This window comes from Sebastes fasciatus, chromosome 14 (genome assembly GCF_043250625.1).
Source record: "Sebastes fasciatus isolate fSebFas1 chromosome 14, fSebFas1.pri, whole genome shotgun sequence".
Taxonomy (NCBI): Eukaryota; Metazoa; Chordata; class Actinopteri; order Perciformes; family Sebastidae; genus Sebastes; species Sebastes fasciatus.
Window position 1 is genome coordinate 7200488 of NC_133808.1, and position 12864 is coordinate 7213351.

At 40.6% G+C, this 12864-nt stretch overlaps 1 protein-coding gene across 1 annotated transcript; it reads right to left on the reverse strand.

The window, feature by feature from the left end:
• Nucleotides 1-1719: 1719 nt before the first annotated feature.
• LOC141782236 (sterol 26-hydroxylase, mitochondrial-like) lies at nucleotides 1720-11961 on the reverse strand. Its single transcript, XM_074658353.1, has 9 exons — nucleotides 11695-11961; nucleotides 10944-11125; nucleotides 8750-8949; nucleotides 8309-8506; nucleotides 6560-6723; nucleotides 5098-5264; nucleotides 4818-4899; nucleotides 4489-4689; nucleotides 1720-3210 (listed from the first exon to the last, which is right to left on the reverse strand). Exons 1-9 carry the CDS (start codon nucleotides 11932-11934, stop codon nucleotides 3079-3081), a joined length of 1566 nt encoding a protein of 521 aa, XP_074514454.1. The 5' UTR covers nucleotides 11935-11961; the 3' UTR covers nucleotides 1720-3078.
• Nucleotides 11962-12864: the final 903 nt, after the last annotated feature.

Consider the following 12864-nt stretch of genomic DNA (forward strand, 5'->3'; position numbering starts at 1 on the left):
CTCACAATTTAAATAAGGGCTATTCAAGTGTTCATACTGGGAAATTGATTTGCCTAAAAAAAAAGTTATAGTACCACCGTTTGGCCACTACGAAAATTGGCATCAATGACCAGCGCTCTTCCTGGGGGTCTTGCGGCTGGTGGGCGGTGCTTGTTGTTCCCTTAACTGATCTCAACATGGCGGCCAGGTCACAAACTTTCTCATTTTACAGCTAAACAGTACACTGCAGGATGTTTCTGAAAACATTTGAGGCGAGATATAGGCCTTACAGTAACAGAATATTGATTCATATCTGATCAGCGCTGCCTAGTTTGACCATTTGATTGGAGTTTGCGAGTGATTGACAGCTGCTCAGAGATGGCAAGGCTCCAGCTCGGTTCTAATTGGTTGTTTTCCTCCAGTCTGAAATCTTGCAGATGCCATTAGGAGCACCAGAGGACACAGAGGCTCATGCTTTTTTTCAGATTACCTATCTCAGGATAAAGTGACCGTTTTATAAAAATAACTCTTTTTGCTTCAATTCTACCTACTGCTGCTTTAAAGGGACTATTTGTAACTTTCAGAAATGCTTGTTAACAGCGACACCTGTGGCCGTGAAATCAACGAAAGTCAGCATCGGGCTCGTGCTTGCTCGCTTTAAATAGACCTGAACTAGCATCGCTCAACACAGTGAGGCAACACACGTCAGCTAAAACCACAATATAACTATATTTCAGCTGCTTGGCAGTAATGTTAGCTGACCAGACGAAGGTCTCTCCATGAACATGATTTAGATCTGATCCTAGGGTTGGCTTTTCCTGCATCAGCGGGGCTCTGCAACGTGTCTCCCTGCTCTCTCCGCCCGCAGCCGGAGAGAGCAGGAAGACACCGGCACCCGGTCGGTAACGAGACAACAACGTAACTCGTTGCAGAGCGCCGTCACTTCACAAGACACGGGAATCCTCTGTTGGTTTGGAGGAGTTGCAGCATTTATTTCTGCCCAAACGTCCACTGTACATTCACTAGATATTCTCAGAGCTAAACCAACTCTTCTGCAGTGTGGAGTGAGCGCGCGTTCACGTCTGGAGGTGGAGCGAGCTGAGCGAGAACGCGCGCTCTGTCTGAGTGAAGGCGAGCAGGCAACGGAGGAGAGACAGCGGCTACACGCGAACGCGCATATGCGAGCACGCATGTGTCCCAACCCGGTACATTTATACGCTAAAAAAGTTACAAACAGTCCCTTTAATACACATGTGCAAACATTTTAACCCCCCAACTATGCTTCATTTTAAGGATTTGGTCCTAGACAGTGTGAAAGAAAAGAACAAATTTCCCATGTGCTTTCACATCAGTTGGTGTGTCCATTTGGTCTAAAAGTCCACAGGTGGCCTGGGCTCAGATGACCTCCAGTCCCAGCTGATTCACCAAACCACTGGACTGAGATCAGTCTGTTGCACAGTGCAGGATTCCCTGCACAAGCCTGAGTAGCACTGAAGTTCAGAGCCTTTATTCTTTTCATGCAATCATGCTTCCCCCTGCTAGGTGATTTGTGAAGTAGTAGTCAGAAGCGTCAATTATTTATAGGGATGCTCTTTTATTGAACCTTTTTGTGTTTATATCGCATATAAAAAAGTGAACATGCATGAATCCATACATGTGCTCCTAAATACAGCAATAGAAGAGATTCAGATCATAACAACATCTTTATTTAAGTGCAGTCATGTAAGTTTTAGCAATGAATAAACCAAAAGACACAAAGCTTTATTGTGCTATATGAAGTGAAACCATACAGTTATACATCTGGCATATAGAGTGATACAGTAGGCCAACCAGGAAGTTAGAATCACACGGGTTTCCTTGACAAAAGGCCAATGGGATTTTTCCGTTGGGTTTCGGATTATTGCAGAAAATGGCGGACATTCATGATGCTTACATGTTTTGTTCAGCCAGATAATCTCCACAAATGAACACCACTTTTATGATTTTTGAAGCGTAAATGCAATCACCAGAAGTAAACAGCTAACGTTGTACTTTAAATCATAGAACTAAATGATAAAATCTCTTCAGCTTGTGTTAACCGCAGACCTTATTTCAGGCATCTAACTAAAAACCCATTCAAAAAACCCATTGATTTCCAGACGAGAGAACAGGAAGTGCTAAAATGCGAACTCATTTACGGGTTTTAGGACTCATTCCTGCAGCACTCTATTGAATTTGCTATGAAAGGAATGGAAATGAGGAGTTGATTTACTTTCAGTTCACACATTTACATTGAATATACAATTCATGTTTTGTTAATCTTTAAATAGATTCTTACCTCCATTGTGAAAGTGCTGTGAATACCATGAAATGCAGGGCCAACTTTGATTTTAATTGAAGTGAGCCAGGTACAAGGCAAGTAGGAAACAGCAAAATACTTATAATTTTACTCTTCATAACTCATAACATAACTCTTCACCCCCCTTGTTGGACTACAAAGTAAGTTTCCAGGAAATCCAAGAAACCACATTATAACTCTGTTTTCTCGTTTCTTATCTCATCAGAAAAGCATGATGTACTTCTATGCATTCTGCAGATCTTGTCTGTGGGAACAATGACCACTTGTTACAGGTTAAGTGCTGTATATCACGGTGCTAACAGTCCAGAAGTGCTCAGTGTTTCCTCATTGTTTCAAAATATTGAGTGGCAAGTCATTTTGTGAAGTGCTTTTTTTGCAAAAAATATATATATATATAACCTTAAAAATGCATTTTATATTTACTTGCATAACAAAAGTTCCAAACCTGTCTCGCTCTATACATCAAACATTCTTAAAATATATATATAAACCAGGGCTGTCAATCGATCAAAATATTTAACCGCGAATAATAACATGATTGTCCAGAGTTAATCACAATTAATTGCAAATTAATCGCAGATTTTTTATTTGTTCAAAATATCCCTTAAAGGGAGATTTGTCAAGTATTTAATAAGAAATTTGTGGCGTTAAAACGAATTTGCGTTAACTCGTTATTAGCGCGTTAACTTTGACAGCCCTAATATAAACAAGCTTTTCATTCATATGCAACATTTGCATTCAATCAACCTTGCAAAAGCAAATCAAGCTGTGTTTTCACATCCTCTGTCCACAAAGTGTAAGTTTACTGGTTGGTCTGGTATCAGAACAATGCGGTTGATGCATTTCAACTCTCCCATGGTGGGGTCTGGTTTGATTTCAAACTGCCTGATTACCTGGAGGAAAAAGAAATATGGAGTTATTGAAGTCATTTTATTATTAAACCTGACTGAATGAGGCCATGGTAGCACACTGGCCTTCTGATGTGTCCAATGTGCAGCTGATTCAGTATGGGGTTACTTCTGTGTCTTCAATATGTAATCAAACAGAATAAGTTTGAGAGCAAAACTTTCTACAATCAAAAAATGTTTTATTGCAAGTACAATAAATTTGTGATTAAAAAATGTACTAATGCGAATCCTAAAGTTTTGTTTGCTGTTGAGCTGAATCTTGTGGGTGGGACCTACACTGAAAGATGTAAGACATCTATGATGCCAGTCTTGATCGGAGTGCCAGCTTGGCAACATGTAAGGGGTAATGTACAACGAGTGGATCATTATTGATCCATTCAGGGTGATTCAAGACCCCTCCATGATCACCCTGTTGTTCATTTTGCAATAATGACCCGCTCGCTGCACATTATCCTGCTCATTACAGGACTACTTACTGAAAAAATCAACATTTTGACACAAAATATTGTGTTGTGTTTGTATTGTCAATTTAAAAGATAATTTTGCATGTCAAAAAAGTCACAGCCAGCTCACGGCTGCAGCTACAATTAGCAGAAAGCTAAACTATTAGCAACATTTTATCTCCATCTCTGAAACACTTAACCAATATTGTAGCTAGATAGAGCCTTGATCACAGTGTGTCATCTCAGAGGGCTTTACAGGCCCATTGTAGTTCTCATAGAACTGCCGCTATATAACAGCATCAGGATAACAATGATGATCAGGATGATGTTTGAAATGAATGACTAGTACTTGTACTGGTTACTATATGAAACGTGTGCATATGTCCATGCTCATCTAGTGGTAGGGGCTTTGGACAGGGTGGAGAGAGAAGAGCTGCAGGATGAGGATGTATTTCCAAATTCTGGAGGTTTTATTTTTTTTTTTGCCTTTCCAGAAAACTGCCTACCCTGGGGTACCATCTGAATTACAATATGCTGTAAGGTTATGATGGAACTTTTGCCCAATAATGCCCAAAATAAACGACCTCCCCCAGCATTAAGATTTGAAGCAACGTTTTCAGGGGTTTTGACAAGAATATTCCTCTGCTGTTGCAAAGAATAAATGCCGAAATACAAATATTTCTCTTTCATTCGTGTGATTAGGAACCTGACTTCAACACCCCAAAAGACCCCTTTTTTCATCCACTTTACTCAAAGCAGTGTTTCACCGACACTGACATCAGATCATGTGTATTCCAGAGATTTTCTTTTAGTCACTTACCCGAAACAGAACCAGATACATCTCAAGTTCAGCAATCCGGCGACCGACACAGCCTCTCACTCCGAAGCCAAAAGGGATGGAGCCAAAGGGGTTTGGCCTCTCGCGGCCGTCACGGAGCCATCTCTCCGGCTTAAATGTGAACGGCTCTGGGAACGTGTCCTCATCGTGACTGATGGCGTAGTGACAAAGCGTGAAAGAAGTCTGGAGAAACAACAGTCAAGAGATAAAACACTGAGACTCCGATCTTTGCTATATAATGAAGTTGTGACACAAGTACACACAAAACAAGTACAAGTCTAATAATGTTTGTTAAAAAAAAGCAGACCCACTTTCTTTGAGAATTGATATCCACCAACAGCAACACTCTTTTCTGCAATGATCCTTGCGTTTATAGAAACCACAGGGTACATCCTACGAAACAAGAATAAATCATTTCATTTGATTTAGGTTGATTGTTGTTGCTGACACATGCAGGACAAGTAAGAATGCAAACAGACGACAATGTGTGAAATTTTACGATACAGAAAAAAGTGAACCCCTTAAATCTAGATCACCTTCCCAGTATCATGTTTTTACATAGCTGATGGCCTCTGTGGAAGTTCACCTCACCTCAGTGCTTCCTTGACAACAGCCCTTAAATACTGCATCCGATTGACCTCGACAGCAGAGGGGATCCGGTATGCTGGCACCAATGTGGACACCTCTTCGTAAAGTCTGTCCTGGGCTTGAGGGTTCTTGGACAGCAGGTGCAAAGTCCATGTGAGGGTGTTGGAGGTCTTGACAACAAAGAAACGTCTTTAAGTAAACAGGCAGAGCGATGAACACCTGTACAAATATGTACCTCACATGCATAAGAAAAATGTGGAATTTGAGTGGCAGCCCGGCTTATATTTTGACATTTCATGATGATGCATTTTCAGAATGTCATTTTTGATGAACCAGGAATAGCATGAGATGTTTCCAGAATGAGTCATAGCACGGCTGAGGTGGTTCGGTTTTTCGGGGGAGATTTCTTGAGGCATTTTTGTCTTCTTATTCTACAGTTACTATTTAAATGGAAAAATAGGAGGAGACAGAATAACATGCCAGATCCAAACCCATGACACTGATTTAACAGTGTGTACCACAGTCAATTGAGCCACCACAATATGTCTTTTTCAGTGGACTTTGGCATTACAGCCTGGCTTGACTCTGATTGAGAATAGCTGCTCTCCCTACAGAAAAAAGGACATAAATCATACTCCCAGAGTGCCATCTAGTGGGACACTGAGGTACTGCCAAATAGTAAGGTTAAAGAAGACCTAGCACACTTTTGTGCTTTTTCCCTTTCTTTTAGTGTGTTCTATAGTTTTTTGTGCATGTAAAATGTCTGCAAAGTTACAAAGCCCAAAGTCCATGCCAAAGGGAGTTATTCTCCCCCACAGAAACACTTCTCCTGAACTGCCTGAAACGCCTCGCTTGAAGTACCGCCATTTCTTCCGTAACGTGGTGATGTCACCAAGTAACACATTTACATACAACCTTCCTAGCGGTTTTGCACGTCCTCAAAAAAAGCCAAAGCTAATCAAAGCCGAGCTGGAGCGGAGTCCAAAGAGTTTGGTTCGGTTAACCAATCACAACAGAGTATTATCATATTTGCTCCAATCTCGCATACTTCAGCTTTAATGTGTTAAAGAAATTAGTGGCATTAAAACAAATTTGCGTTAACGTGTTATTATCGCGTTAACTTTGACAGCCCTAATTCACATGAATAAAAAAACTTCAAATAAAATGCATAATTTGAATGACCAGTTACGTTTGAATATCACCATGCCAATTACAACACATCATCAGGTAGAGACAAAAGTGTTTCGCCACTGTTTGCTAGTCACTGAATATATATATTGGTCATTACAGCTGACAGTGGCATAACACATATTTACAGCCCGGTTTCTTTTTTCCCTTTTTTTTGTTATGTTGTGTTTTTTTCTCATTTATTTGGGAAGGTGGTCCTCGGAATTTTTTTGACAATCGGAAGTGGGCCTTAGGTTACAAAAGGTTGAGAACCTCTGGGGTAGAGTGTCACATTCACCGTATCTACTCCAGCTAATAGAAGCTCAGCGATGCAGCCATACACATCTTTAGTGCTCATCTGAGTGTTTGAGAGGAGGTATGTTAGGTATTCGCCCTCCACATCCTGGTTGTTGTCCACACGCTGCTGAATGACCTCCATCTTCTTGTCAATCAACTCGTTAGCTAAAATAAGAACAGAAATGGAAGTACAAAATGTATTTGGTTCTACTTCATTTTAAAGGTAAAATAAAAGGTAAGTAATTTAACATTTTGGGAAATATTGCCTATTCAATATCTTGCAGAAAATTGAAACCTCTAGACACTAAAAATTAAGCTTCAGGTTTCTGCCTGCCAGGGTTACAGTAACTTCATATTAACCCAAAGAGTAGTATCGATCGTCTCATATAACTCACGGCAAGAAAGCAAATCAGCGTACACTACCATTCAAATATGTTTGGAAAAAAGTTTTGGAATCAGGTGTTATTGATGTTTTTCTTCTTTCCTTCAATAATGGCTATTTTAAAGGTGCTCTATATGATATTCAGAGCATTAATATAGCATCAAAAAAATATTGTCTATGTAAAAATATAGAGGAGTAATGTCTACCTGAGCAGAGAAAGAAGTCACTCTCCTGCAAGAAGGGGCACCAGCGCCTGTTCTGCTTGAGGAAGCTGTCCCACTTCCACATTAGAAAAACCATGATGACGCTTTTTTATCGTGCTTTTATTGAGTCTGTTCTATCCTTTTCACTAGTGTCATGGTTTGGTACTCTGCCTCTGAAGGACAAAAATAGGCTGAGTCAGATTATTAAATGGTCCAGTCGGCTGATTGGTGAGTCACAGCTGAGCTTAGAGTCACTGTATACCAGGCAGTTACAGCGGATAGCCAGCTACATCTCACAAGATGACTCTCATCCTCTGTCTGGTGAGTTCCAGCTTCTCCCATCTGGTCGGAGGTTTAGGGTCCCAAGGTGTAGAACAAAGCACTACAGGAACAGTTTTGTTCCAGCTGCAATTGTTCACTTAAATAAGTCCTAGCAGCTTTTATACATATTTATTTATTGAAGTTTATCCCTTTTCTCATTTTATTGTGTCTCTTCTGTCCTGATATTTCAGTAGTTTTTTATATTGTTCTTGTGGCCTTCTTCTTTTTGCTGGGTCCTGATTCCAGTAAGCCTTTGAATACCCTTTGTCATGTTTTTGGTATGTCTGTCTCTTGTCTGTGCTCTACCTCATTGTCAATACGGATGTCATCCTCTATTTTTGCTGCAAAAACAAATCTACCTACGGGTACAAATAAAGTCACCTGAACCTGAACCTATGTGTGTGTTGTAATCAGAACTTCTCTGTACTTTGTTTACATAGGCGGGCCTTTTTAACCTGTTTTCACTGCTCAGTCAGTTTGACATACTGATATACTGTATCCTCCAAATGCATATTGTAGATCCTAATTAATTATTGTTCATTGGAAATGATTGAAATAGAGTAGTACTCTCAGACATCTGACTGTTCCCAATCAAGCTTTCATGACGGGAGATTACAAATCTTTGAACGGTAGTGTATTTCCCAAAATGTTTAACTATTACTAGTACTCATAAATGTGGGGCAACAGAATAGTGGGAGCAGTACTTGTTGTAGTACAAGTAGTTTTACTAGTAGCACTAATGGTAGTAGCAGATCCATAACAAAGACAGTCAGATCATTGTGTGGCTTAACCTAGCTATCACCTCAGCTGTCACCTAGCTGTGTTTCTCTCCTTCACAACTCACCAAAGCTGAAGATGCCCTCCCAGCCTGCGATGTAGCGCCCCCAGTAGGGTAGTAGACTGCGGCTCCACTTAGGTAACAAGAGAGCAGCCATGTGGTTGGAGAACATCTGGGCTATGGCGTTGATGAAGTCGTGTGTACCTGCAGGGATTTCCTTTTCCAAACATCCAAGCCTTGTCTCAAACAGTATGGAGGCGATGCCTGAGTGGCAAAGGTTAAGATTTAGGATAAGAAATTATCTGATACCATGTCTGAAAATTGCTCTCCCTTAGTCTTAGTTGAACTCAGTAGGTTGAAAAATATTAATTACATTTTTAAGATGTAATTCTAAACTAAAATTTTGTTTGATTTGAATGATTTTTCCATTCAAGTGCACAAGATTTAAATAAACATGCACCGTGCACATGTTTCAGCATTACTGTGCAGCTTTAACTATCTACATACCCTCTAGTGAGAAACGATAGAACTCATTGGCCATATCGGTCACCATATCTCCTGTCGGGCTGCACTGACGCAGGTAGACGATCCTCTTGAGGAAGTCTGTAACCACGTCATTGATAACACCACCATACTGTGCAGAGTCCTTCGGCTGCAGCATGCGCTTGTTCAGCATCACCCTCAGGTTGTACCACTTCTCCCCCTCCCTGGGGACAGAAATACAGTCACAATGAGAAACAAAAACAAAGATGATCAAATCTTTTTCCATGTTTTAGGTTTGCAAATGTGAGGTTTGTATTCATTTGTGGGATGGATGCCAAAACTGATTCTTTGTGTCAATCAAAACACCAGAGATTAGTTGTAACTGATGTAGGATCAACTACATTGTGAATAACATCCTTAGAGGAGAATCTTGGAGAATTTCTTGCTGTCCACATCTACAACATTTCCCTCCAATAAATGTTTCCGATCTTTTTTTTTTTTTCTTACAGTAAAATACAAAAGGTGGTGACTAATAAAAAATCTCTTAAATTAAACAATTTTTTGCTAGCAGGAAGAATGTAGGAGTGCAACCACGGTAACCTGCACAAACACCATAAAAAACACTATAATTATCCTGTAGTTACATAGCAATTCAGATAGAAGACTCAATGAAGCTTATGCGTAAATTCAGACAGGAAGACTAGGGGTGCAAGCTCATTCATCCTCATTCATTCTGGTTCTCTCTCTCTTATGGGCGTCTCTCTTTTCAGTGACCAATCAGAGCTTGCCATGTCTCCCTCAACCAATAACATGCTGCTGTCAAAAGTTCAAAAACCATTCTCCTCTATGAGTTTTCAGTGTCAGCATTCAGCACTAACGGACGCGACCCTCCACCACCCCATCACCTCCAGATTCATCACATCAGAGTAATCCTGCTTCACTTCATTCATCGGATCTGCATCAGTCTTCACCACCACCACCACCACCAGTGTCTAGACCCGGGGGGAATATTTCTACATCCTACTACAGCTTCACTTCCCCTTTATTATTTCACATCGGGTCTAAATCGCCAAAGACTGTTACTATTCATAATTTGTGCACTTTGTAATTCAATTCATACGAGTCTTTCCTGATTGAAATAGATTTTAAAGACATCAGACCATCAGCACTCCTGCTTTGGAGAGTTGGACAACTGCTTGTTTGTGACAATACTGCACTATAACACATGTAAAAAAAAACAAAAAACTGCAACCCAATATCACACAACCAAAAACAGCAAAAGCTAGTAGAGGTGAATCAACACCTCTCTGACACCTAACCCTAACATGCTTAGTTTACGCTACGATGTCGTCGGTCAGGACCAGTGGTGGGTAGAATATCCAAAAACTGTACTCGAGTAAAAGTACTGTTACTTTGCAAAAAAAAAGTACTTAAGTTGAAGTAAAGTAGTCATCAAAATCGGTCTGTCTCACTTTACTTGGGGGGGGGACACAAAAAGGGTAAGTAATCATAAGTTAATGATGAAGTAATGAGTGACTCCTCATTAACTACTACGTATTATGTATCACCGTACTTGGGTTATGCACTTATGTAAAGTGTTACTGACATGAGTACTAGGCATATTCAAATTCATTGCCAGTCTACCAGTTTTTCCCCATATAATTTTTTTATATAAACAACTCAGGCCCATCCAGATTCTTCCATGCCCAGCCATTAACCACGCTCTGTATCAGCCACTGGGTTGAAAGCTCAGGAAAAGTAACAAAGTGGTTGAGATTATTTTGTCACATAACTGATCCCGAGTTCAGTGATGAGCTTCGTTGCTTTTACGCACATCATTTTGGAATTTCTGTTCTGCAGTTTCTTTTTCTTTATCAGCTAACATATTCACCAATACCAGCCCAACCGGCTTATCGGTCATGCTCTAGTTCCCTGCAATAACAAGTTGACATCAAATACATATTTAAAGTTAAAATATGTTGATGTATTCATGTGTTTGTTCACTTAATCCATCCCAATAGGTGAATACTGTTGGAGATTTAAACATCAACCTTCCAACCTGAGAGCAGTCTCTTTAATACTAGCAGGTCACAATCATTCCATCACATGACAGGACTTTGCCCTGGAAAGCCTTTTATGTAAGTTTTTCAAGATTTACAAGGTATTGGTAAGACGTGGGACAGTGCTGAACACATTATACAGTATCAGGCAGTCTTACTCTGTGAAAGGCCCGTAGCCGAATCCTCTCATATCACGATACTCTTTCCACGAGGACATGTCTCCTCGGCAAGGGAACTTCTCATCGTTCCTCATGACTTCCTCCAGCAGCTTTGGAGTGTTCACGGACACTGTCTTTAGTCCGTCTACGTATATGGGCCCATATCGCTGCTTGTTATAGATCTGATGGTAGGCAAAGTGAATGCAAGAAAGGTGAGTTAACAGAGAAACGTGTGTGTAAGCAATGTCAGAGGCAAGAAGAACTATAACAACTTGAACTACTGTTTCAAACAGGCCTATGACAAGTTAAAAACAACAAAGTTTGAATATCCATCCCATCAATCAAATGTACAGTGGTGTGTATTATATTGCACATTTATAAAGCCCATGTGCAGATATCACATGTGTGAATGAATGCTGGTCACCTTGCAGACAATGGTCCTGCAAACAATCCTCTCCTTTGTGAGTAGGCTGAGACTAGCTGTTAGGTTACTATGGGAGCAAAGGTAATACAACCAGCCTGAGGGTTTCTATAATGCATTGTTACTGAGGGAAATCATATCACTCCTAGCACACCCTAATCCCCGGAGAAAATTATCAAGATTTTCAGCAGGTCAACCTTTCAGGGATTTCTGGAATGCATGCAGATTAAAACAACCATGTTTCCCTGTGGCATAGACCTGCTGAATATGTCTATATACTGTACATCTGTGTCATCCAGAAACCATGCACAGCACTTCAGCCTGGTGTACCTGTAGCTCATGCAAACGGTTGTAGAAACCCTGAAACAACATCCTGTAAGTTAGCTCCAAGAAGCTGACGTGATGGAGGTCCTCCACTGTCCGAGGCTTTTCCTGTAGGGCAGAGAGGGCCTCCGGGGCAGAGGACGGGCCTCTCACTCCCCTGGAGCAGGCTCGGGCCACGGAGTCAGGACAGGACAGCAACCAGCTGCCATTTCTTCGCATCACACTCCGGGACAGCCATGCAGCCATGGTGAGAGCAGTATGGAAAATACAAGGCTCCTGTTACATCCAGAGGACTGGCTGAGCAGGGAGGGGCCATGTCTCACACAATGTTTAACCCTTCCAGCACAGCTCTCAGGGATCAACCAGGACCAAGGGCCAGTCCACCATGTATCTTCATGTATGGTGATGGTATTCTTTCATTTATAAAATTGTATGTAAAATTAAAAACAGGATGCCAATCACAGAAATCTCTAAATGACAAGTTAACGTTCAAAAGCCAAAGAGATGGTAGAGAACGTAAAACAATTAGATCCATGATGACATATACTAAAATTGGCTCACATACAGATATTATAATCTCAGAGATATAGAGATTCAACTACATAGTAAATGATCTAATCATTGAAGCTTGTTGCTTTTCAAGAACAGCCTCCCTCAAAGAAGCCAAATCAGTGCAGATTATTAGCAAGCATCTCAATTCCACAACGCTCCAAACTTACGCTACGTTTTGGCGAGAGAAAACTGGCATGGCCATTTTCAAAAGGGTCCCTTGACCTCTGACCTCAAGATATGTGAATTAAAATGGGTTTTATGGGTACTCACGAGTCTCCCCTTTACAGACTAACCCACTTTATGATAATCACATGCAGTTTGGGGCAAGTCATAGTCAAGTCAGCACACTGACACACTGACAGCTGTTGTTGCCTGTTGGGCTGCAGTTTGCCATGTTATGATTTGAGCATATTTTTGTATGCTAAATGCAGTACCTGTGAGGGTTTCTGGACAATATTTGTCATTGTTTTGTGTTGTTAATTGATTTCCAATAATAAATATATACCTACATTTGCATAAAGCAGCATATTTGTCCACTCCCATGTTGATAGGAGTATTAAATACTTGACGAATCTCCCTTGAATGTACATCGAACAAATACAAAATGTGTGATTAATTTGCAAT